Below are 22,281 nucleotides of genomic sequence, written 5' to 3'. Positions count from 1 at the left end.
AATTGTATAATTCTCAAAATACCTATACACAATCTGGTGTGTTAAAGACAAATAACTTAAATAGTTATCCAATGAAGGTGTTCTATGTTTCTGGGGAGACATTTTATCTCCCCAAATGCACTTTTTTAGTTTCTATATAGAAACTAGAACAAAACATTGGAAATATGAGCTGTTTAACAAAAAATGATCAATAACAACAGACTCGGGCAGAACACACACATTAATTAGAGCTACTGTTTCTTTCTGCTGCACTGTAGTCTGAAACTAAACACACATGAAGAATGTAAACTTCTTCCAGGCTTGTGAAAGTTTTATGATGATGACCTGTTTCAAAATTAAAATGTTTTTAAGGCAGAAGAAGAATCGCTGCCTTTCATCTTCTTGGGAATGAGGCACAAATTAAGACGATTATGTTGTTCTGAACGTCTGCAGTTGCCTTAATTAGAAAAATTAACACAGAACAGGGAGATATAACAAAATCACATTTCAGTTTGTGTTAAAGTTTGGGAAACATGCAGCTGGATCAAGTTAGGACCAGCGGACCAGCACCTGGTCTCCATCCTCCACAGAGTAAAAATGAAGAGTCTTTAAGTCACTGTCGATGGGAAACTCTGTCCCCGACACCTGAAACCAGAACGGCTCGTTAGGTCCTAATTGAGTGATTAACAACTTCAAACTGTTCCTATTGTTTTATTTAAAATGATTTGTGGTTGTTTCTTTTTGTTGTTTACCTAGAAATAGACTAAATTTGATTCTTTTCTAACTGAAAACTGCATCAACTTGAAAACAAAGCATTTCTCAGAAACATTGGCTTTATAACCAAATATTTCAGTGATTTACAGGAAAGCTGCATCTTCAAGCATTTTTCAGTTTATAGAATGTTAGTTTGTAAAAACAAAAATGCAGCAACTGCTAATTTTTACCTCATTAATATTCATTTTCATCATCGTTATTACTTAATATTGAATTTGATTTCTTTCTAAAATACACAAAGTATTAGCCTCCTTTTCGCTTTTTGTCACATCATAACTTAATTAAAGGTGACCTATAATGCTTCCTAGACCAGATTAGGAAAGGACTAGGCTTTACAAAACATGTTTATTACATTTTTTACACAAAATAATTTTAGATAATGAGATTTTCGACAGGTTAGCTTTTTCAGAGGGAGCTGTTTTAGGACCTCCTGTCACTTTAAATCTAAATAAGCTTCTGCTGGCCACACCCAACTAAGCGTTTACACTTGCACATGAAAATGGCGGCAAAGAGATGAGCAATTATAGAACTATACATCTTTAAAAAACTGAAGTAGAGTCTCCTGCACAACAAACAAGAATTTAGTAACAACAAAAAACTTTGGCCAGCTCATCTTACCACTGTATTTACTGGGCAAGCAAATGGCCTGGAGCCTAGCTTGGGTTGCTATGTGATGCTGTGGTTGCTAGGTAACAGGTAGTGCCTGCTGATTTGTGACATATTCTTTACAGAGGTTTTTTAAATTGGTCATTTTCTAAACACTAAATGCTTGGGTTATTTTTAGATACAAAAATGTGTAAAACGTGAATTTTGCATAAATTAACATTTACATGCTTCTAGCTATTAGTTTATTTCAAGTATTTTAAGTAATATTAAGTAAAATTAGCTACCACAACTAGGCAGATGATTCACTTTTCTACATTACAATGCCACCAGGTGTTTATGAACTGGTTCAAATGCAAATACAAGCAGATGCCAATTGTAAGTATTTAGGCCTGCTTGGTTTGTGGATTCTGTATAGAAATAAAGCAGAGATGTGTGATCCAGTGTCACCTTGTGGCTGGTGTAGGTTAGCCTCAGATCTGCAGGTGGGATCTTCAGCAGCCTGTGCAGCAGTCCCTTTATTTTCTGAACAACCATAGAGGCTGCAAATGTTTGGATAGAAACAGAAAACAACTTTTACATGAGGTTTAATTCATTAATAACTGATGAATTAATGCTCAAGCAGTTTGTTTTTTACCTGGTAGTTTCTTGCTTATAGGTTCACGATCAGCATCATCAGGAAAAACAAATGTAATGTCTAAGAAAACACACGGAAAACAAAAACATATACAGAAAGCACAATATTTTAGAGCCAGAAAGATGTTTTTTTTTTTTTTTGGTAGAGACAACTGAGGAGAAAAAAACATCAAGCAGAACTGACTTATCAGCTGATTTTTCAGGGCAAATGGCTCTGGCTTCTTCAGCTCGCCTTCATCCGGGGCTCCATACTCTTAAAAAAAAAAAAAAAACAGACAATAAATGATAACTGAATAAAAACTGTCACCATAGAAAAAAGGAGGTTTGCCTTTTTCTTATTTGTTCTAGCCTCCTTCTGTCCCGAATACAGAACAAAATTAACAGAAAAGTTCATTTTCTTTCATAAACAGTCTTTTAATGGTTGCTTGTTGGTTTTTTATGTATATTCTCCATGTTTTTTCCTGAATTTTTGGTCACATCTTAACATCCCATAATTTTCTTATCTTTTATTTAAGACTTTAGTTTTCTTAAATTTTCAACTTTTTCATCTTGCTTTTGCCTGATCAATTAATTCCTAAACTCTTTTATTTGAAAGAACAAAGCAGTGTGATAACATACTGGAACATACTCTACTGGAAAAACTAGATGACACTAATCAATTCATAATTTAGGAAAATATGGGTAAAACCTGAATTTACAACTTGGAAAGAGTTGCTAAAACATATAAGCAGAGTAAATGATCTATAATTCCCAATCACTAGAACACTTGCATTCTCCGATTTGGAGCCTAATACATTTGGTAATAGAGTGTACAATAATGAACATAATAAAAATGTTTTAGCATAACTATGCTTAGTTGCCATTTGTAACAAAGCCAAAGTGCCTTACTCTCAATAAGCATCTGATAACGTGGGTGCTGGCAGGTGAACGCAGTGCTGGGCTGATCCGCACCCCCTGCCTTCAGCCACTCCTCTCCAAACATCTTGATGTAGTCAAGCTCCGCCCCCTTTCTTTCTTCATAGCTGATCTAAAAGCCAACAGAAATGAACATCATTTTCTGGATGGTGAGTCAACAACAAAACATTTGCCTTTTCCAGCAGCCATTGTATAGTGCATACAGCGGTAAAATGACCAAACATGCTGGTACTCAGCTTGGATTGCTAGGCGACGGGCTGGGGTTGCTAGGTAACGCCGCAGGGCCCCTAGTATGACTTAATTACCTGGAGGTTTTTTGAAAAGGCTCATTTTCCAGGCACTAAAAAACTTTTAACTTATTATTGCCAAAAAATGTCTTGGGTTGTTTTTAGAAGCAGTAGAAACCAAAATGGATGTATAAAAATGTTCAAAATGTGAATTTTGCCTAATAGGTTACCTTTAGTATAATTTCAAATAAGGCTACAATGTAACAAAATATGGAAAAAGTGAAGCCATGTGAATACTTTCTGGATGAACTTCAAGAGCAAAACTTTGCATCTTTAAGTCTCACTGTCATTTGCAACTATCCCACTATGAAATATTCTTCTGCAGCTGAATAACTTCACCTCAAAGACTCATGCATGTGTAGAAATGACTACAATCCGCTCTTCCAGTTAACATCTGAAGTAAAATAAAGACATAAAAACAGCTAACAGTGGGGGAAAACACACACACACACACATACCTCACTGTTGTTCAGGTAGAGCAGATGTCCAAGTTTGGCAATAAGCATTTGATTGACAGTTTTTGGGTTTCCATCGCTGCTCACCAGTTTGTTGTCACGACATGATAATTTAACGAGGCAGGGAAGTTTGGCGAGCTCATTAACCATACTCCACTGGAAGATAAAACAGAGAGAGCCTGTTCAAACGAAAATGTGTTGTCAGTATAATTAGTGCTTATGATTGCACAGAGCCTCCTAGAGGCCATGGGAAAAATTATTTTGTGTTTAATCGCAATAATATTTAGTGGGAATGCAATAATGTACTGATCAGTTTATGTGGCATAATTGAATACTGAAAGTCTTTCTGCTGTAATGTGAGGTTATCATAAAGTTTTTCCATGTATGTTAACATCTTGTTTGTGAGGTTTTATTTCTTTTTCTTTAGGATTGAAGTGCATCACAAAAGTAAAAGCAAAACAGCCTATCCCATCCCTTTAAAGATATAAACAGAAACTTTCTGTAATAAGGAAAGAAGAAGTACATCCAAACTATTTGGACTATTTCTGAGTTATTTTCTCGGGGTAATAAAGTCATCTGACAATTTTGATTGTGTCTTTTTTGTGTTGATAGTTTGAATGGTTAATAAAGGACCGTTTTCATGTGCAGTTCCATCTCTACCTTACACAAGCAAACAAACTGAATAAATCAATTTTCAGTTTTTTTTGCACCAAAGAGTTAAGAATATATAAACATGTTTTCAGAGGCTCTTTAAATGTGCAATTTTTAATTGACATTTGTGACTCCATGCAAAACAGACCAAGGTATACTTGCTAATTTATTGTAAGGGAATGCAAAACTTTTGCGAGGGAATGTTAAAGATTGTTTATGTTCCCTATGGGGCTCTGTATAATTGAAAGTAATAAAAAATGTAATAATTTCAAGCTGCAACACAGCCTGACCTCAGAGATGTTGTTGTGGTCCAGATTGAGATTCTTCAGAGCGGGAAAGACATCTGTACAAGTGGCTACAGAGAAAAATATTAACGACTTTAGAATTATGGAGTTTAAACACAAAATGTACTCAGTGATTGACAAATACACCAAATAAAAAGACTTGAACACCTTTTTTTCTTTCCCTCAATTTAGGTCAGTTAGAATCATCCGGAATTACTCCTATTTGCTAAATGCCACAATTTTATTTTAGATTTATTTATTAATGTCTTCAAGTTTATACACATTTTCTCAGTATTTTGTAGCATTGTCTCTGAAATGTCTGACCTGGATCAAACTTTCTGGGGTTCCTTCCAGAAGTTTCAATATTTCTACATAATGCTCTTTTCTCCTGATGTCATCTATTTAATGAAGTGCACCAGTCCCTCCTGCAGAAAAACAGGCCCACATCATGATGCTGCCACCACCATACTTCACAGTTAAGCTGGTGTGTCTCCACTTTTATTCCCTTGATATTTTGGCTGATTTCTAGAAAGCAGTTGGTTCTATATGTGGTATTAAAATACATCCAATTAACTCAAATGTCTCAGTTAACCTATCAGGCGCCTCTCCAAAGCTGTGACATCACAATCTGGGCTTTCACTCGTTGTTTAAAGAGACAGTATCCATTCTGATCGTGAAAACAAATACATAAATCTGACTTTATTGTTGCATTTAGCAAATATAAATCATTTTTGTAATTCTAACTCACTTAAAACAAAAGAAGTTTAGTCTATTTAAATTCTGACAGCGAGATAAATATGTATGTAAACTTCTGGTTTCAACTGTATATTCATATAAATATTTAAATGTGCATGTCACATTATAAAGAACAGAAAATTTGTCAATGAACCTTGAGTTGCATCTTCAAGTTGAATAATTGACAGTTTGGTGTTAGACAGGTTAAGCCACTCCAGTCTGCAATGTAAAAGAAAACAACGTTATTTTAGAAAGATCATTGTTATTGATAAAAATGTAAGTATTTAAGCAAGGTATTAAATCACAGATTTAGTTTTTCACATGCAGTTTTTTATGTTGTTTTCATTTTTGTCTAATAAATAATGACCGTGAAACCTTTATTGTGTTTTTGTAAGCTTAAAATCATTGTAGAACATGGATCCATATTATTATGTCGTAACAAATTAAAGTGTAGAAATAAGAGAGGATGTGATGTTCCACATGTTTTACTCCATGGTGTTATTAAATTCTAGGAAATCAGTTAATATTTTATATCTTAAAAATGAAGATGATTAAACTTCCTCCTGACTGTACCTGGGCAGAGAAGATAACCTGGACACGCTTTCTTGCATCAAAGGATTACAAGACAGATTGAGACTCTTCAGTGTTTGCAGGACGCCCTCTGGCCTTCAGGGAAGATACTTTTATAAGTTTCAAAAAGATGCGAGAGGAAAAAGATACTGCAAAATTGAAAATGGATGACGGGAATGCTACCTGTGTAGTTCTCTTATGTTGTTATTTTCTAAAGACAGATCCTCCAGCCGAGGCCACATGGGGGCGCACTCCAGGATCTGACCACAGAAATTTCAAGCGTTATTTGGCCTTTGGAGAAAAAATTGTTTATCAGCACAATTAAAATGCTTTAAAAATCTTTCCTCTGCCTGGCAAACTACCATTTTTAATTAATGAATGTATTAAGCAAGGATTTCTCAGATCTCCTTTTCACTTCATCCACGCTGATTCTAGCTAATCTAAAACAACAAAAGTTTAGACTGATTTAACTTTAAACAGTGGGGAAAAATGTGTAAATGTTTTCGAAATGTTGTTTTTAAATCAACTGTTGGATGGCAATTTATTACAAAACTGTGCAGTTTGAATATCTAACAAGTTAAATGACTTTTATAAGGAAATCAAGCACTTTCCAAACCCTTAAAACACCTAAAAGAAATGTGAAAGAATTTCAAGAACTATAAACCTGTTGTGTTTGGAGGAACTGCTTACCTGCAGCCAGGTGAAGTCGCAATTGTTGAGGGCAAGGAGTTTGAGGTTGCTGAACGCCTGACGGTGAGCCCAGGGGTCAGAGGTCAAGCTAATTCTGTTGACACTAACAGAATTAAAAGGGTTTTAAATCAGTTAAAACAGAACACAGCTGTTAAAACACAGACTTTCCAGAGGAGGTTGTACCTGAGCTGCAAGCCTTCCAGTTTGTCCAGCTGCTCTGTGATGGCAGCCACATCTTTCCATGTGGACAACAGAGACCCAGAGAGGTCCAACCACTGAACGTCTGTTGCAAGCTGTTAAGGCCTCCAACTACTCCAATATTCACAGTTAGCACAGCTAAGACCTGACTGAGACGCTAGTTTCAGGCTTTCTGGCTTTCTGACCATATAGGCAGACAGAGATTTAAAGAGGAGCGGCAAAAGCAAATGAGGTGGATTAGCAGCAATAACTAATGATGTCATCCAGGACGTTACTGTGAAATATCATCTTTGCTGCCCAGAAATTGAGCTGTTAGCATTTCATGACAGTCATGATACTGCCTTCAGTCAAAGCATTACTGTCCACGACGACTCTTTGAAAATACTTGGATGACAAGAGTTACGACGTCAACATTCAATTTTGGGATGAATTAAGTATTTTCAAACTGAACTGAATAAATAAAGTTGAAGTAAAATATTCCAATCATTATTTCAGCCAAAATTTACATCTGTAGTTGTTAGGTTGGTAAGAACAGGATACTGGGTGTTGTTTTCCTGATTTCTCCAGCCACCCCGGGTCCATTGACATCGCAATGGTTCAACACAACTGATGGAAGATTCTCAAACCTGTAATAACAAAAAACATGTTTATGTTGATGTGTTAATTCATTTGGCAGACATTTTTACACAAAGCAGATATAACAATGCAGTTAATATCAAAATGAATAATAAGATACTTAGAAGGAAGATTGCTAAAGATTTGTTGACATGAGTGTCCAATCCAATTCCAATTTTTTCAAGTGGTTGGTAAAAATAGTGTGCAACTTTTTCTTATTTGTTTGTCTGAGCTTCATTTGCCCTAGTCTAACAACACCTGAAAACATGAAGCAGAGCAGCTACATAATCACATAAAACAAGCACGCCTTAGTGAAAACCGTGCAAATACAATTGTCATACCTTTTCTCCTCAACAACAAACCATTCGAGCTTCTTGGAGGAAATGAAGATCTCCTCGTTCAGCACCTCCTCTGCGTTTGTCTGATAGGTCAAATAAACAGCAGTCAGGAAGTCCACTCCAAAACTCGCTTTCTGCGGACGAACAAAGGATCCTCCCTTAGGATTTCTAAGAGAAGAAAATAGTATTCATCTATTTAATTATTCACTCGCATATGATGGAATAATATGGTGAGACCAAGAGAAAAAAAAAATCTGTGAACAAAGTCATAATTTGAATCGCACAACAATAAAGTTGAAATAATACAAGAATAAAGTTGTAATAAAAGCTGAATGGAAAAGGTTGTCTAAGTCTTGGTGTTCAAAGTTTATTTCCTTGGCTTACAAACAGAAATTATACTGCCAGGGCCAAATTTCTATCATTTAAAATCACTGATACTAAACAAAACAACAATGATAAAATTGAAATAAGCTGTCAGAGACTACCTGCATGTAAAGTACTGCACTCCTTCATGGCTGCCATCGTGTTTTCCTCTCTCTGGGTTATCCCACTCCACGCCAAGCCACAGCCCTATAAACAAAGATTATGCAGGTAAAAAGTTAATATCTACCCCAGCACCATATGTTGGCTTTTAGAAAAGTTTCAGAACTACAACAAAACAACAAAAAGATATATATATATATATATATATATATAGTAAACTGATTGACACACATTACTAATCCCTCAAAGGCCTTTTTAATTCAGTGCTGTATTTAATAAGGAAAACTGAAACGAAAACATAAGCCAAAGAAAGAATGTGCAATAAAGTGTTTACTTGAATTTATGGTGATGGACTTAAAACAGGTCTTAAATGTTTGAAATTTTGTAAAATAAAAATTTACAAATGAATTTGCTGCATTTGAAAAACATGTAAAAGTTGGATATTTGGTTGCCTAATAGTGCAACCTTAAAACAAAAATAAGTTTTGCACTGTCATGACTATACATTCGATGTAATGTGCATGTTTATGCTCAAACTTTGCCACACAAATGTGGCAAAGCTGAAGATGTAAGACTATTTTTCATCTGGATTTAAGATGTATTATTTAAATTTTAAAGTGATCTCCTGTTCTTTATTTGTTGCTTCCAAACAACTCTCAACAACTCACAAAAATAAGTTTCACCACCATCTGTTACCAACACTGTCTGTGGGATCATCAAATTAGCTGTTGCTAAACTACAGACAGATATTGTTGATGTATTTGTGGGAATAGCTGGTGATTTTGCCTCACTCTCTGCTACACTTCCAACATTTCAACCACTTTTTAGCTGCTCTACCACAGAAAATAGGACACTAGATTTGTTAAATGCAAATATCAAGAATTTATGCATCTCCTCTTGGCAAAGCAGATTGTCTTGTTTTAAACCCCTGACAGAGAGGAAACCTGTCATTAACAAAAGAGCTGTGAGAAGATGGTCACAGGAAGTTGAAGAAACCTTGATGGGTTGATTTGAAGCCACAGACTGGGATGCATTTTGCCAACCACATGGAAACAGCATCACTGTTTGGACAACATGATTCTCATCAGAACAAATAGGTGCTTCCCCAATAACAAACCCTGACCTGAAGGAACTGCTAAACAACAAACATTGAAAATTTGGTGATTAAATTTTCTGCACATCTGTTTTCTTAAGTACGACAGCTCGTTTGACTATAGGCAGAATTTGTCCCATTTCAGGGTAGATCTTTATATTTGTGCTACTCAATACCATCAGGATGCACAATTCTGCAAATTATTAGGTAGCAAAAATTATGAGAATCTGAATTCGCTACTTAAACAACTCAGAAATGAGAATAACTTTTTTTTTTTTTTTTTTTTATACCTTCATACGGTGATACATGCCCAACGTAGCGGACCGTGGCCCGTTCCTTTCCGCAGGAGATCCGCCTACCAACGGGGTCCAGCAGCATCTTATCCCGTTCGGACTGATCGGTTCTCATTAAGCCGACCACAAAAGACAGAAAACACTAAAACTACAGCCGCTATAGATCGCGCGTTATGTATGTGGTACTTTTGAGAAACGGTCCAGCCTTAAATACCTTCAGAGATTCACAAGTGAAACTTTGAGCATTAGAGTTCAAAATAATGTCCAAATCTAGAAGTGGGCTGATTTGAGAAACATGACAGCTTAACAAGCTAACATTTCTTCTTTTGGTGTCTTTTGACGATTTACAAAGACGCATTACCGCCACCTGCTTTTCAACCTTACGTATGACATTACTTGTGCTCGCTATTGTAAATACTTGTAAATACGTGAACTCTTTTGACATTTGGACATTGACAGAAACTTTCATGTCTTAAATAATACTGGAGATGTTTTCTCTAAGCGGTTAAATATAATTTATCTAGCTTTAAGTGAGAGAGAGAAGAAAAATAAATGTACGCAGACTGAAGGCTTACCGGAACACCGGAAGTGACACATTTCAACGGCGTACTCGTTTTCACCTCGAACATTTTTCATATAAAGAAATAAAAATACCAAGTGAGTAAATTAAAAAAATATATATTTTTAATCGTCATAAATATATTCCCTTTATCTAAATCCAAAATATCCCGCTTATAGTTTCATTCCGGATATTTATCAGTTGGTACCTTTGTAGCTTCCCTACAGTTTTCCGTCGGGGACACAATTCTAGGTAGAACAGTGCTCGGACGATAAACGGAGCGTGTTGTGTTGTGTTTTGTGTTCAAAAAGTCTACATGCGACTGTAAATAAAACATTATTTAAGCAGAGATAAAGACATACGGATGTACTGCGGGGATTCAGAAGAAGCCATGAAGAAAAAAGTTCACCACAGGTTTGTTTACTTACTCACGACAACCTTGCTATTGACACGTGAATACAGGACAGAGGAACCACGCACTAAAACAATCGAAACGCCCATAAAACCATCCCTGATGATTAGTCTGATATTATTATGTATTTATTTTTCTACTCTTGCATCTTTTTCACTCTTATATTTGTTCCTGCAGAGAAAAAATGCTTCTCGGTCAAGAGTCATCTGCATATGCTGTCGGCCAGGTATCAGGCAGTTTGTTCAAGCAGAGCTCTGAACCGTCTGGGTCATTGTCAACATTATTCACGACTCCGTTACCAGCGTCATCATCTCTGTTTCAGCCTGTCCCTAAGGTAAGCACCACTTTTGTCCGCCTTGATTTCCCTTAAAAAGCAGGTTGTTACAGGTGGACATTTTTACACGTTTTGAGTCTTAGATGTTTCCAAACTGCACAGTCTGTATAGCAGTTTGGTTTTTTGATGGTGGGATTGTAACCCTAGGGTTAACTTGCTGCCTCATAATCATGTGTTTTCCAACCCAATGATTGAATACCTCAGGGTTATTAGGGTAACTTAAATGTTCATAAACTTGGTGCTCTTGTGACTTGTCCAGGGTATCTTGTTGGTTAGTCCTCACCTGTTTATCGGTTGGCCATCCCACAGGATCTCACCCTGGTCATTTGCAGACTATGGATTATCTTGCTTATGTCCAATTAGTGCTGCTTTGCTGTCTTTCAGTCCAGCCTCTCGAGCCTTTAAGTACGACTTAGCTTCCTGAATGTGTCTGTACTACAGAGGTTTGTTTCTTCTGCGTTAGACATTTACTTAGCTTTTTAGAGTATGTAAACTCGACCATAGGTCGAGTATGTAAATAGAAATAAAATCTTGCTCCTGGAAAACTTGATTCAGTCCAGCTTTCAGCACTTTTCTTGTTTTGTATTGGCCATTGACATGTTTCTTAAACTTGAATATCTGCTTGGATGGGAACAACAAGAACTCCAAACTACAATCTGGTTTTAAGCGCTCAAAGGTTCTGTTACAAAAGAACTTCAGTTAATTAAAAGTGGACATCAGATGTAATGCAGACTTGGTTTGTAACACCACACCAACATGAAGTCACAACTTTTAAGAAAAACAAAATTTACTAGAGGCTTTTCCATTGACTGCTTTAGGTGTTATTAGTTCATTAGGATTATTTAGTTGGTCTATCCGTTGTTCATTGTAATTTTTTTTCCCCCTCCTTCATATTTTTAATGTGTTCTCATATTGTTTTTTTTTTCTTGGAAGGGGTCTTTGGGTGTCTTGAAAGGCGCTAACAAATAAAATACATTATTATAAATGAGAACATAACTTGTTTGCAGTCTTGGCATTTCATATTTTTCTTCTTTTTTTTTTTTTTTTTTTTTTTACTGTAGAAGCGTATTCAAAAGACCACAGAAGGAAATGAGCAGCAGAAAGATGGTTTAGAAGTGAAGGTCAAGCAGATGAAGAACAAACCCATCAGGAAGACATCAGTGGCTGAGCAACAACTGCTGAACAGGTGAGAAGTTTACGAATCATTTCCTTCAAATGCATATTTTATTGTTCGAATCTTCCCTCTTACCATTACATCATTCTAAACTATCTTATCAAAAATAAATAAATAAAAACATAACCTTTTGCCTTTTTCTCTCTCTTGTTTATTTCCATTTGTTTTAGGGAGAGCAGTTTATTAACAGCAGACACAGACGAGGATGTCCAAAAGAGTTCAATGAGAAAAAAGAGGAAAGCATCAGAGATTACTGGTGAAAACAGTGCAGAGTACTGGGTGATGAAGCGACAGAAACTGAAGGCCAACAAACAAGAGGAAGCCTTAAAGATGAAGAGGACCGTGTTTGTTGGCAACCTACCAGTCAGCTGCACAATGAAGGTACAAGTCCCTCACAGTTTGACCATCAAATGACTTGATCATTCTTCCTCGGTTTGACCAGGAACAATGGTCAGACTTTAGACAATTAGAAAGTCTAAAGCCTTACCATTTCTTTAGAAAGCACATGATGTTCACCAATTTACAAAAATAATGTACTCTAAGAATGGATGGAAATGCAAGATGAAAATGAGACCGATATGATATCGGTCTGATATATCGATATCAGACCGATATGATATCGGTCTGATATATCGATATCAGACCGATATCAATATGAAAAAAACCCCAACAACAAACAGATACTGATGTAATTGTTGATATATTGTGTATCTTTGGCAATAGTATTTATCCCTGTGCTTCCCTCTATTTCTTTTTTGGAGACAGACTCCACATTAAACCAATTCTTGTGATCTTAAGTTGATAAAATGCAAGTCAAAGTCCTGAGTTATTTATTAAGATTGTTCTTATTGTTTTATGAAGGAGCTACTGTGTAATCTTTTTTTTAATTTTTTTTTTACTTTCTTTAGACCCTGCTAGGACTCTTCAGAGATAAAGGACCGATTGAATCTGCTCGGTTTCGCTCTGTGGTAATTAAAAAATAAAAAATAAAAATCATGATTCACAATTGTAACATTCAGTGAAATTCTCATTTATTTAATTACCAAAATAATCTTATTCTTTCTTCACTTTAGGTCAGAGAGGATCCCTCCATGTCTCGTAAAGAAGCAACTATTAAGTAAGTGTTTGACTCATATGATGATAGGCCATTACAGCTCTAGATAAACTTTACAGCAGGGTGCCCACTGGTATTTATAAAAAAAATTGCAAGACTCTCCATGACATTCAGTATAATTTTCCATGACCCACATACAACAGCTCAACAAGTTCAGAAAGAAAAGTATCTGACTGAAAGACTAACCCCACCAAGTTTAACTATAGCGAACATGTAAAATTGTAGTGCAGGCAGAGAGGGAGGAAATATAAATGACAAAAATTTGGAAATGAAGCCCACACAGACTAGAAAATTGCTATCAGTGCACTGTTGCTTTCTTTTTTGTCTGTCTGCCGAACGGTTGAATACTGTAATCAATGTAAAGACCATTATTACAAACAAAATACATTTAGTATTTATTAAAGAAGTACTTGAATGTCTTGAGTACGTCTACATATTTGACAGAACATTCCTAAAGAAAAACTTGGCAATGTTTTCTATTCATTCTCTCTATACTGTATTAATTGCTCACTGATGCTTATCGCTTAATACGGAAGATTAGACAGACATCTTCTCCCGCTCTGAGACAAACACTGCGCACTGTCTTGGAGCAAGGAGGAAGCAATGCATGACAACGGTAACAAAAACACATAGTAACTCGCCTTATTGCAGGGATTTGAATCAGAATGTTTTGCATCCGGTGAAAACAAGGATGACGAGAAATAAACTGGAAAGGATGCTGGCAATTTAGTGACATTTCTACATTGACTATGAAGGATTCATCACATAAACACTTACATTGATGTTCTTATTTTTTAGTGGATGGAGACCCTTTACGCAGCGGTTCCACTTCCTCTCAGTAACTTTATTTCGTACAAGAAACGCACATGAACAAAATAAAACTCAATCAATAGAGAAAAAGATCAGAACATGAATACAAATTGGCTTAACCTCTGGTTAAATGTTATTCATGTGTCAGATTCTCATTCAGCAGTCTAACTTACAACATAGAACTGCATTAGTATAAATTTCCAAAAAAAAAAAAAGTTTGTCTATTTTTTCTAATTTAGCATTTCTATCATCACTAACTTTTACAGTGTTAGTGGTTTTACGTAAATGTTAATATCACCAAGTGGACAGTTTGCCTAACTAATAGTCTGTCTTTTTGTTAACTTTTCTTTAAACTCATTGCCGTGTCACTATAGTCTTGATATGGAAGGGAATTAGAACTTATAATATCTTCTTAGAACCTCTTCTTTTTTTTGTTACACTTTTGAATATAGATTTTCTTTTTTACATTTACAGACGCAAAGTTCATCCCAAGAAGCAAAGCATAAATGCTTATGTGGTGTTTAAAAATGAAGAGGGAGTTACCAATGCTCTGGAGAGGTGAGAAGATTAACAGTGCTACCAAACTAATAATAAACTTATAAGAGAAACGGTAAACAAGCACATAAATGATGATTGGCTTTGTCCTCACAGGAATGGCATGGAAATTGAGAAAGGCTTTCACATCCGAGTGGACAGAGTGACTGACAAGTCATCAGTAAGCCTTCCCAACATTAAACTCACCTGCACACTCTGCAGACCTGTTGCTAAAAAAAAAAAAAAATCATTTTATTCTTGCAGCATGATCACAAGCGCTCTGTTTTTGTTGGGAACCTGGCATTTGGTAAGATGCTGTGCCAAAACAAAGCTCATGATATAATGTGATATGCATGATACTGATCTGTTGGATCTTTGTAGATATCAAGGAGTTGGCACTTCGACAGCATTTTGAGGAGTGTGGAAAAGTCGAGGCAGTGCGACTAGTGCGAGACCCAAACTCCGGACTTGGGAAAGGATTCGGATATGTCCTGTTTGAGGTGCATTGAACATAATGCAACAATTAGGATGTTGTCTTTAGAATTCCCAAGAATTACTGTAGCAAAGCTTTGTATTGTTTTTAAGACGGAAACATTAAAAAAAAATAATTTATTTTTTTGTCCCTGTCACAGAGTGCCGACTCGGTAGAGATGGCGCTATCACTGGATGGCTCAAAGCTGGAAAGCAGGTCCATCCGTGTGAAGAGATCAGTGACAAAGGAAAAGCAGACGAATAAAACCAACAGCAAAGGAGCCCTGAGGAAGTCCAGGCAGAATGCTGGGAAAGGTTCAGGAGGAGCCAGGAAACCCGGTCAAGCAAATTTCAATCACAAGCCAAGTAACATCTCGTCTTTTAAAGGAGAGATGGCAAATCCACACAAGAAAAATAAGAAAGTTTTAAAGAAGAAAAATAAGACAAGAAAGACACGTTGAGTCTCTACGAAATGAAGGACCAACGATGTTTCCTTGACTGTTAGAAAAAGATCATCTTTTTCACAAAGTTTTCTAATACAGTTCTCCTCCCAGATAAATCACCAAGAAAAGGGTATTGTATTCGGAAAATACACAGTTTCTCAAGATTGGGTGTGGTTTTAATTTTAAAAGTTTAAACCTGAGGTGTTTGAAAAAAAGAAAAATTGCTAAAATTTTATGCTTGCAATATATTTAGCTACAAAAAGGTGTACAGAAAATGGATGGATGGAGTTCAATTCAATTAAAGAACACTTTATTGGTTGTTGTAACTCATATTATTTCAAATTTCCAGTAGTGGTCTTTATTACAGCAAATTTGAAGAAGTTTCTGACAAAAGACTGTTTTTGCAAGATAGTCTTTTGAAAAGGAAGGTCAGTGTTGTCCATCATTTTCTTAACTTTATGTAAAATCCTTCTTTGCATCTTCATCTCCTCAGTCATTCCCAGAACGGAACCAGCCAATGTGCTTAGTAGTGATGCACAGCTCTCTTACTTTGGTTACACCATGGCACTACTTTCTCTTTCAGTCACATTTCTATAGATTTGTTACTACATTTAAGATTGCTGTCCTGTTGCCTGATCCAAATTGGAAAAAAAACTTAATTTAAATGAACAGTGTTTAAATATTTTTGCAGTTTTCTGAAAATTTGATCCAGATTAGAGGAGCATAGAAACTGAATTCTACTTATAAATTCTTCCTCAGTTTATATTTGGTTCTCCCACCCTGAACACATCTAACCAGTATACAATTTTACATGCAGATTGTATGTGGAAAACACGATGGAATTATGTTACAAGCCAACCAAGGAAAAGAGAGTCACTTTATATATTGTAGAATTTGCAAAATAGGAAGAAAACAGTGATAAGTACTGACTTTAAAACCAAATTTTTGACTTCTGACCACAAGATGGCATTGTTACATCTGTTTTCCAGTGCTGTGTCCTGTACCGTATTAGAAATAACATCTCGAGGCACCAGCATAATAATACGGGCCTAATTTATAAATTTACGAGGAACTCTTGAGTTAATAAATTTTACTTTTGCTCTGGATGAGCACAGAAAATGCACAATTCATATTAAGCACATTATTGCACTTCCATTTGGGTCTCTACAGCTTCTAAAAACAGTCCACATGCTTAATAAAAAACTTCCAGCCATTTTTTGGGGAATAAGTTAGTATTTTTTGGTGTCTGGAAAACGAGTCGTTTCAAAACCTTCAGAATGTAACATCACAAATTAGCAGAGGTTGACCCTCACGTAGCAACCCAGTGAAGCCCAAGCTGTCACCTAGCAACCCCAGCAAAGCCCGGCTCATCACTTAGCAACCCAAGTGGAGTTCTAGCAATTGGTGAGCTGGTTTTACAGCTTTATGTGCTTTACAATGACTGCTGGAAAAGACAAGAGTTATGCTGTTGACATACTATTCAGAAATCATTTGCTGCATTTTTGTTGGCTGTGCATGAGGCTCCACTTCTGCTTTTCAAAAATGTATAGATGTGCATCTGTTTGCATAAAATCTCTGTGCATTCTTTCACATTTAAGGAAGTTATTTAATTCATGAGCTATTTTTCTGATCTCATTAATCTTATGATTTTGAGTAGATAATTTAGTCACACTTGTATAGAGAAAAATACCACTCCATCATTTAACCTCTTTCTGAACTACTTTATTGAATATTTCAAGTCACTTAAATGCATCACTAACAAGTCTTCAAAAAGTCAAAAATTACCAAGGAAAAACTCAGAAATTTTTAGATTAATCTCAAAAGTTTTCTAGAAAAAACTTGGACATTTTATGAGTTTAAAAAGGTGAAAATTTTAGACTTTTGAAACTCGGAAACTTACAAGTTTCTTTCTAGAAAATTTCTGAGATTAACCTCAAAATTTGAGTTTTTTGTTGGAGATGTCCTTTTTTCTACAATGGTCCTAACTGGCCATTGTACATACACCTATCCTAACTTGTTCAAGGAAGCATAAATAGGACACCATTAATAGTTTGTCTACATTTTGCATAAAGACTTTAAAAGCACAACAATAATCAATGAGTCATACATAATTCAGTCGAGAGAAAAAACTTAAATCCACTTTGAAGTAAACAGCTGAGGTTTCAATGTTTGCAGTGGCTTCATTTAGTAATAAATGTTTGCAAACATAACAAGAACCTGGACAATAAAGCTTTTTACATGCTATTATGAATATTTCATCACTACACATTTGGACATAAACCGCTTTCACACGATGACGATGCAAGCTACACTATGATACACAGCTCCACCGGTCACTGGATGTCACCACAGATACTGCATAAAATTCACAGAGACGTGTCAGAAATTAGCATAGTGAGCAGTTGGGCATTGACGGTTGTCTTTCACTGTGAATATCAACCACAGTGCTGGTGAATAAGTCTTTTCTCAGCTAATCTTGTAACAAACTCCCACAGACCGCTGTGATGTCAGAGCAAGTCTGGAAGTTTTCGCCACCATCTGAACATGTCTGCTGTTGTCGGACTCAAAGGCTCTTTAGAAACAGTTGATGAATGAATTGTTATAGAAATAATTCACTTGTTCAGTTTCCTCTTAGGTAGAATATCCATAGCTTAGAATTAAAATGGACTGAAAGTTAGACTCTCATTATCACTTCAGAGTTTTTAAATATTGATCTTTAAATTTTCTGCAGATTTGAAAGGATTTTAAAGCATTATTTTTTGATGGAATTGGCATAGCTAACTTATATTTACTTTTTTTAACTTTTAGAAAAACATACCTGTAGGAGTTGTTTTACTTCAAAATGCTTTTTTACTTTTGAGTAATATTATTTTAAAGTGACACTGAGTACCTGAGTGCAATTTCTAGCTACTCTTCCCACCTTCAAGTATGTTTTGAACAAAAATACACAACATGCAGAAAAACACACAGTTTATGTTTAAGCGTGACTTCTTGTTTGTACACAAGCTAAATTGTTTTAATGGTATTTTCCATCTGCTGAGCCAACTGGGCCATTTGGAGGTCAAATAAATATACAGTAAACAGTACATGCTGTCGCTTTGAATTGTGTTGAAATATATGTGTGTATATTATATTATTTCATATTAGATTAGAGTCAAAGTGTAGAAAGAAGAAATGTGTGTTTAACACACCGTTTTTTATTTTTAACTGAACAACTATTATGTAACTGCTGCTTCCAGTGATGTATTATGACTATATACTGATGTCTGTTGTAAATCAAAGTTTCCTGTTTGCTTATGATTGCATCTAAGTGGGTAAAACAATAAACATTTTTATAAATAAAAACTTGGGCAACAAGATCTTAGCAGGGCAAGTCAGTGTAAACTATTTAATCTCTATTTTCTCTTTAATTCTAGCAGATCTTATAAATCCCACAAAGCTAGCTGAATAATATCAGAGCAGCTCTTGAATAATACAGTGTCCAGTAATATTTAAATACATTAATGAGTATATGTGATGCTGTTCATGTTTACCAACATACAAATTGACCCAGATTGCCTGCATTTACCTTTAGTTATTTACACCTCCAGGCAGCAATTGAGGCATATGTTTAAGACACTGGAGAACATTCAGTATTTACTAGCAAGCTGAATTAGTTTTAAAATGGTAATAAAATCAACCTAAAAGTTCTCCTGATTAATGCCACGGTGTAGTGAGGCATTCAACCAATAGATGGCAGTGTTCCCCAGGCCTTTGCTTCTTTTTTTTGCTTATACAGGGAACTTGAAGTCAAACATATATTGCCTTAAACTTGGAACAAAATTCCTGGCCAAATAAAATCCGAAGAAATTTTACCATAACTGAGTGGGAAAAAATAAATAAATGAACTTAATGAAAAACATATGAACTTAATATAAAAATGTATGGTTTTCTAAACATAGATTTCACTGTATCTACTGTACAGTTATATTCAATAAATTAAATATACATACCAATGAGTTTTGTTTGTCAGATTCAAAGTACTTTTTGAAGATAGCAACCTTTAAGCAGGTATTAAGCATCATTTCCATAAATTTAAGTTAATCATAACTTTTCCAGTGTAATATTTAAATTTTAAATGTCATGTTTTCATTAGCTGCGAAGGAAAAATATTAATAATTAACAGAAAGGTCTTCAAATATCCATATGTGTGTAACTAATATACATATGGTGTTTCATTTTGTGATAACGTTCCTGGAATAATTGTTTTTTTCAATAATAATCTAATTTATTGAATGAGTCTGAATACTACGGTATCAATAACAATTTCCACAATTTCCAGCCAGTTTATTGTGGTTAGCCGAATATTTATCGATAAATTAAATATAAAATTCTGAGTTGTTTGGCAAGCATTTGTATTCAGCCTCAAACTTCAAATGTGCCTTAGAGAACATTAGAAATCAACAAGCTTAATGAAGAACAAAGAACACACAATAAAGAGCAGTAATCAAGTTGCTGGGTAGTTTAACGTAGGACTATGTTAGAAAATACAATCCCAAACTTAGAATATCTCATCATGATGAAGCACTGTTCAGTCTATTGTCTAAAAATGGAAAAAGATTAGAATATCTACATACCTGTCCACCCAATTGGAGACATGGACTTAAAGTTTTAAGTTTTCCCATTTGTAATTTGTTGCTTTTGTCACAGAAAGAAGTGTGTCACTACACTGCGCACGGTAACTGCATTTTCACATTTATTGGTATTTAACTGTAAATCTGTCAATCCTGATAATAAAGACAGTTTTAACCTGATAACTGATAAATTACACTATGAATGCCCACCCTCCTTAGACTCAAGGCACTTTGCAAATAGATATCTGATCTACATCTCAAGCAATGGGAATCTGGAACCGGTTCAATTACTTGGTTACAGTCCCTGTAACGTGTGAAGTATTTGTGAGGACGTATTGCACGTTATCCAAGATGTAGAGCTCTCTAAAATATTATTACATTCCACAATTAAAGATGAAACTAGGGCCAGTTGCAACATGTTTGAATCTTTAATCATAATAAAAGGAGGAAATACCTCTAACACCCTCAAACAGTTAACCACACAGCCTCCAACAGATTTGTACAATGTAGTGTTTGATCTGTTGCTTAGCAACGGCGCTGGCTCAAGAGGGCGGAGCTTTGAGCGCGTCTCCTCCCATGAATGTCCCAGGTAACATTAAACTCCTCCAGGTCCTGCCATCCTGGTTATTTTATTAACTTTAGTGCCATGGTGTATGAATAATCTCCATCTCATATTAACATTTACAGTCATAATCAATAAATTAGAATATATTTTCCAAAGGGGCTTGTTTAATATATTAAAAGCACAAAGACTGAGCTTTCTAACATGAAAGTTGCATTTCATCTTAGAATGTTCATTTGATTGACAGATTCTTATTATTTAACCAAGTATTAATTTTGTTTGAATCAAATACAACATGGTGCATATTTTGAATTATGGAGTTTATTTTTTAACTCGATGAGAATAGATCAACGAGATTGATAATGGAATTGGAATCTTTAATCTCAGGTGGGAGAATCTTTAGACATGTTATTAGTCATTCACTTTGAAAGACAACCATAAGTCCTGTTTCCTGTTTATGCCATGTGTTGGACTCACTGCGATTCTGGAGAAACGCTTGAAATGTTGCAAACATTTTGAGACTGGGACAGAGGTTCATCTCCCAGGAGGACAATGACCTTTAACATACAGCCAGAGCTGAAATGAAAGGGTTTACATCAAAGCATTCTGATGTGTTAAGAACAGCGGGAACTGTTGGGAATCAATGAGAATCCATGGGAAGACTTGAAAATCCACATTCACAGATGCTCTCCAAGGAATCTCACTAAATCTCTGAGTTATTTCACAATAAAAATGGGTGAAAATGCCAATTTCTGGATGTAACAAAAAGCTGGATGATACTAAGAGCATTTCATTGTGAACACACATGCACGCCACACTTTTCAGATTGTTCAGGTTGCCTTGGTGAAACACTTTTTACCGCAATTCGAAATCATGTTCAGGCAACCAATTACCTTCAGCTATGGTGGATTTTCCACTTTTGTCCCACTTACCTTGAATAGTTTTTTAATCAGACAGAAAAAAAAAAAAAACACTTTTATTTGATATAACTTTTACACCCAAAATGTCAATATTTGTTGCTTCTGACCTCATAACTCTTATGAAAATGCAAACACTCTAATATAACTTCAAAAATATATTAATTAATTAAATTAAAACCAATCAAAGCAGAACATTGCAGAATATTTTTAGCAACAAGAGAATTCAAAGTGCTTTACATCATAAAAACATTAAATATTAACATGAATTAAAATAAGCCAGTCAGTCATGGAAATGTGCCAAATTTAGCCATATTAGCTAATTTTGATCAGTTTGATTATATAGAACAGGATTATGATATATATTTTAAAAAATATATGAATTTTAATTTAACATCTTCATTTTAAAAAAGCTGACATTCTTGTTCATTTTTAATCTGCAGATTACTGCAGATTTTGAAAAGTCATGTGCCGTGGATGTTTGCTGTGTTCATTAAAATAATCCAGTCAGTTGTAGAAATATGCCATATTTAGCAATAAGAGAGCTCATCTAGTGGTTTTTTTAACCATGAAATTAAAATTAAAATTTACATATGCATATAGCCACTTTCATGTTTTTTTTCTTGTTTACAGTGGCAGAAATTCAGCATATGTGTCTCTCTGTGTGTGAGAGGAATATTTAACTTAAATTTGGCTGTTTTTTATTAAAGGTCCAACCAAGGACTCAGTTTGTCTAGAAA

The 22,281-nt window shown here is 35.2% G+C and overlaps 2 protein-coding genes across 3 annotated transcripts; one reads left to right on the top strand and one right to left on the bottom strand.

Annotated features, from left to right (window-relative positions):
- Positions 1-6: 6 nt before the first annotated feature.
- tbce (tubulin folding cofactor E) lies at positions 7-9,947 on the bottom strand. Of its 2 annotated transcripts, XM_015056560.1 has the most exons (16): positions 9,596-9,947; positions 8,216-8,300; positions 7,734-7,898; positions 7,318-7,403; positions 6,763-6,862; positions 6,580-6,682; positions 6,073-6,149; positions 5,893-5,985; positions 5,474-5,538; positions 4,591-4,655; positions 3,653-3,805; positions 2,881-3,019; positions 2,177-2,245; positions 1,994-2,053; positions 1,807-1,898; positions 7-624 (listed from the first exon to the last, which is right to left on the bottom strand). In XM_015056560.1, exons 1-16 carry the CDS (start codon positions 9,711-9,713, stop codon positions 529-531), a joined length of 1,566 nt encoding a protein of 521 aa, XP_014912046.1. In that variant the 5' UTR covers positions 9,714-9,947; the 3' UTR covers positions 7-528. The 2 variants fall into 2 exon arrangements, with proteins under 2 accessions (XP_014912046.1, XP_014912047.1); XM_015056561.1 differs by lacking the exon at positions 9,596-9,947 and having other exon boundaries at positions 7,734-7,864; positions 8,216-8,302.
- Positions 9,948-10,370: 423 nt separating this feature from the next.
- Positions 10,371-15,781, top strand: rbm34 (RNA binding motif protein 34). The gene is made up of 11 exons (XM_015056562.1): positions 10,371-10,571; positions 10,747-10,903; positions 11,965-12,089; positions 12,248-12,458; positions 12,986-13,045; positions 13,151-13,194; positions 14,476-14,559; positions 14,653-14,716; positions 14,800-14,842; positions 14,917-15,035; positions 15,168-15,781. Exons 1-11 carry the CDS (start codon positions 10,522-10,524, stop codon positions 15,465-15,467), a joined length of 1,257 nt encoding a protein of 418 aa, XP_014912048.1. The 5' UTR covers positions 10,371-10,521; the 3' UTR covers positions 15,468-15,781.
- The last annotated feature ends 6,500 nt before the right edge of the window (positions 15,782-22,281 follow it).

The sequence above is a fragment of the Poecilia latipinna genome, unplaced genomic scaffold (genome assembly GCF_001443285.1).
Source record: "Poecilia latipinna isolate Pla-1442-1.1 unplaced genomic scaffold, P_latipinna-1.0 Scaffold1391, whole genome shotgun sequence".
Lineage (NCBI taxonomy): Eukaryota > Metazoa > Chordata > Actinopteri > Cyprinodontiformes > Poeciliidae > Poecilia > Poecilia latipinna.
The sequence above is the reverse complement of the archived record's forward strand: the minus strand, read 5'-3'. Positions and strand labels throughout refer to the sequence as shown.